Genomic DNA, 3,052 nt, shown 5'->3' on the forward strand with positions numbered 1-3,052 from the left:
GGGGAGCCACTGAGACAGAAATAAAAAGGTTCAATTCAGTGAAACCACTTCATATGTTACCACCCCTAGGGCTAAATCATAGTTGAAATTGTCCAACACAGCCATCCATTATCAAGGAGAAAAGTAGTGGTCGCAGGCGATTGTCTTGGAAGGGTAGGCTTTAAAGCAGGTTTAACTGTATTTCTAATCTTAAGAAGAAAAAAAAAGTGTTGTTCTCTGAACCTTTCTTTTACCAAGGCACTTCTCCCCTCCAACAGAATTGCACTCACCTCCGTTGACAGGCTGTGGTATATGGCGCCGTACATTCTGTGCGCCGGAAGCGCCGTTCATACTTGGAGGCGCGTGCTTCAGGTTGATCTGCTGCTGAGGAGGAACAGAAGAATGCTGCAAGGGCTGTGGAGGGGGAGGAGGCAACTGCTGCTGGGAGGAGGAGGGGTGGTGCTGTTGCTGTTGTTGTATAGAGCCTTGCACCTGGGGGTGGTGGGGAGGAGGGTGTGAAGGGGGTGGACCTTTCTGCTGTTGCTGCTGCTGGGGTGGCAACAACTGCTGCTGGGATCTTTGCTGCGGATGCTGATGGGAAGGGTGCCCGGCGTGCAGGGACTGCTGCTGCTGCTGCTGATGATGGTGGTGGTGGTAGGGGTGCGGGGAGTGGCTGCCCGGGGGGCCGTGGGGTGGGGGGTGACTCCCCTGCTGTTGCGGAGGTTGTCTCTGATGATGCATCGACGGGGGCCCGCCTTGATTCCGGTTCAGAGGGGGTCCTGATGAGCTGGGGGGCGGAGGCCCTTGGTGGTAGTGATTGTTCATTTGCCGCGTGTTCATCGAGTGAACGTGATGGCCATGGCTGGAAGAATAAGGGGAGTTTTGACGCTGAGGACCCCTGCCCTGACCGCGGGCACTACCATTTCGTACTGGTGGCTCACCGTCCCCTCGGAGAGCAGGAATAGTGTACCTGAAAATATATTCAGAGGTAAAAGACTTGACTGTCAACAGAGCTCTCGATCACAAAAGCGTAACAAAATTGTATTTTTTAAAATCTTTGCTTAAGCAAAAACTGACACTGACAAAGTCAATGTTTCTTTTTAACGGAGGTGCAAACGGACTACAGGATGAAAAACAATAAATCCCCAATTTTCAGACTGTGAAATTTAACAATCATACTGTTCTGCACCAAGACTATATACAAAGTGCAAAATCTTGATTTCCAAATTTACCTGTACAATGAGCATCTCTGCGTTTTCCAAGCAAACTCTCTTGTAAGCGCATAACAATGAAAGCAGTAGGGGATTCATTTGTCTTCTTCACTGAAAGCACTATTTTGATTCAATGGATTCAATCCAGTTTTGTTTCTATAATGACCGTTAAAAAAACACACATAAAAGTGATAGATATTGTTCAGAAATAAAGTACGTTCCACCCACAAACAGCAAATTGAGTACAAACAACACCGAAAGGTCACTTGCCACGTTATGCTGTGAACTGGAAGAGCCCCTTACCTTAAAAATTTTTTTTTAGGTAAGTGTTTTACTGCCCTTGCAACTGTATATGGTCATATCATGGGTGAAAGTGATAAGAGATGAATTTGCCTGAAAATTCTGTTGTTAGAGAACGGAAAGCCCGGAAAGTTCATAGTAAATTCCATGCCGCCTGAATACACTCGGATCAACGCAAATTGCCTGTTTAGTACAATATATGTAGGCCTATCAATAATTTTCCAAATCCACTGCCAAAAACTATTCACAAGGAACAAACTACTCCCACTTTGATCAAAATACGTGGATGAAGCAAATGTCTGAAGTATCTTTTTTTCAACAGTGCAACGAACACAAAAAGGATGCTAGAGAGCACAAAGTGATGGAGAGGATTCTTCAGCAGTCCGTTAAAGCATCGCAAGCCATTCCCACCGAAAGTTAGGATCGGGAAGAAAATGAATCAATTATTGGAAAAACCCGCTACGCTCCAAAACTACGTCTTTTTCAATACTAGGCTAGGTACCTACTGACGTTTTTTTCTTTATTAGGATTTTTTTAAACACCAGGTACATATTTGTTTATTTTTTTAAAAATACGATTAAAAAAACAACAACAGAAATTTGTCGCACGCAGATGGAATAAAAACTACGGTAGCGTTACCGGCTATGGAAGACTTGCCCGTCCGGAGTAGCCAGAGAGAATCCCGCGAATGGGTTCAAGTAGAAGGAAAACTTTCATCCCTGGGCCATATGTGCATGCAGGACACATTTAACATTTCCAGATGGTAGGAAATTTTGTATTTGCCAGGGTGGCGGCCAAAGCATACTCTTATCAATTTGGGGCCACTAAGGAATCTTTGACATACACAACTTGCACACGGGATCATAAGATCAGGGGAGTGGCTGAAAGCAGTAGTAAGGGGTTATGGAGGTGATGGGGTGTGGGAAGAAAGTGGAGACGAAAGCAGACAACAGAACAATGTTAGAAAGAAGGAAGGATGTGAAAAGAGGAAACGTTCCGTCACTATCCGGATTCAAACTCGGGACCTATTCAATGATAGGCGAACACCTCAACCTCTTGACCATAAGAGCCCCCATGCCCCTTACCTGCGCATAGCCGTAGCCACTTGATGTAGCTTTCTTACTAACCACCTGTAAACATTCTCATTTTTAATTCTTTCTGAGCACATTCTACATCCACAGGTTAATGTTTACGTTGCTTGTTCATTTGTAATAGTTTGAGGGAGTCAGCCATCAATTTTGGTCAATATTTTTCAACGAAACAGCTCAAATTTTTTTTTTTAAAAATAGGTCATGTATAATTGGAGTACCTTTCCTCGTAAGGAAAGTTAACTCTTTATCTCCAGCAAGCTGAGCCGCTAGCAGCGGGCACATTCCTTTATAATGACTTCAACATCAAATTTCTTTTCGAAAATTGCCGAAAACAAGGTCCCTTTTATCGGGAGTTCATTTAAAAGATTAAGGAACTATCAAAATAGGTTGGTTTAAAAATCCATTTAGTAATATTATTGTCTTTTAAAAATTTACTACCAAAAAGGGGCCTAGCACAGTAGGATGTGAAAA

At 43.7% G+C, this 3,052-nt stretch overlaps 1 protein-coding gene across 4 annotated transcripts in view; it reads right to left on the reverse strand.

Annotated features, from left to right (window-relative positions):
- LOC101856986 (ataxin-2) overlaps nt 1-3,052 on the reverse strand; it is a 38,159-nt gene that overhangs the window by 19,083 nt on the left and 16,024 nt on the right. For all 4 annotated transcript variants that reach the window (XM_013088125.2, XM_005108433.3, XM_005108432.3 and 1 more), the window contains exon 10: nt 270-949. In XM_013088125.2, coding sequence (XP_012943579.1) covers nt 270-949 — 680 coding nt within the window. The remainder of the gene's footprint in view (nt 1-269; nt 950-3,052) is intronic.

Source organism: Aplysia californica, unplaced genomic scaffold, assembly GCF_000002075.1.
Source record: "Aplysia californica isolate F4 #8 unplaced genomic scaffold, AplCal3.0 scaffold00689, whole genome shotgun sequence".
In the NCBI taxonomy this organism is placed as follows: domain Eukaryota; kingdom Metazoa; phylum Mollusca; class Gastropoda; order Aplysiida; family Aplysiidae; genus Aplysia; species Aplysia californica.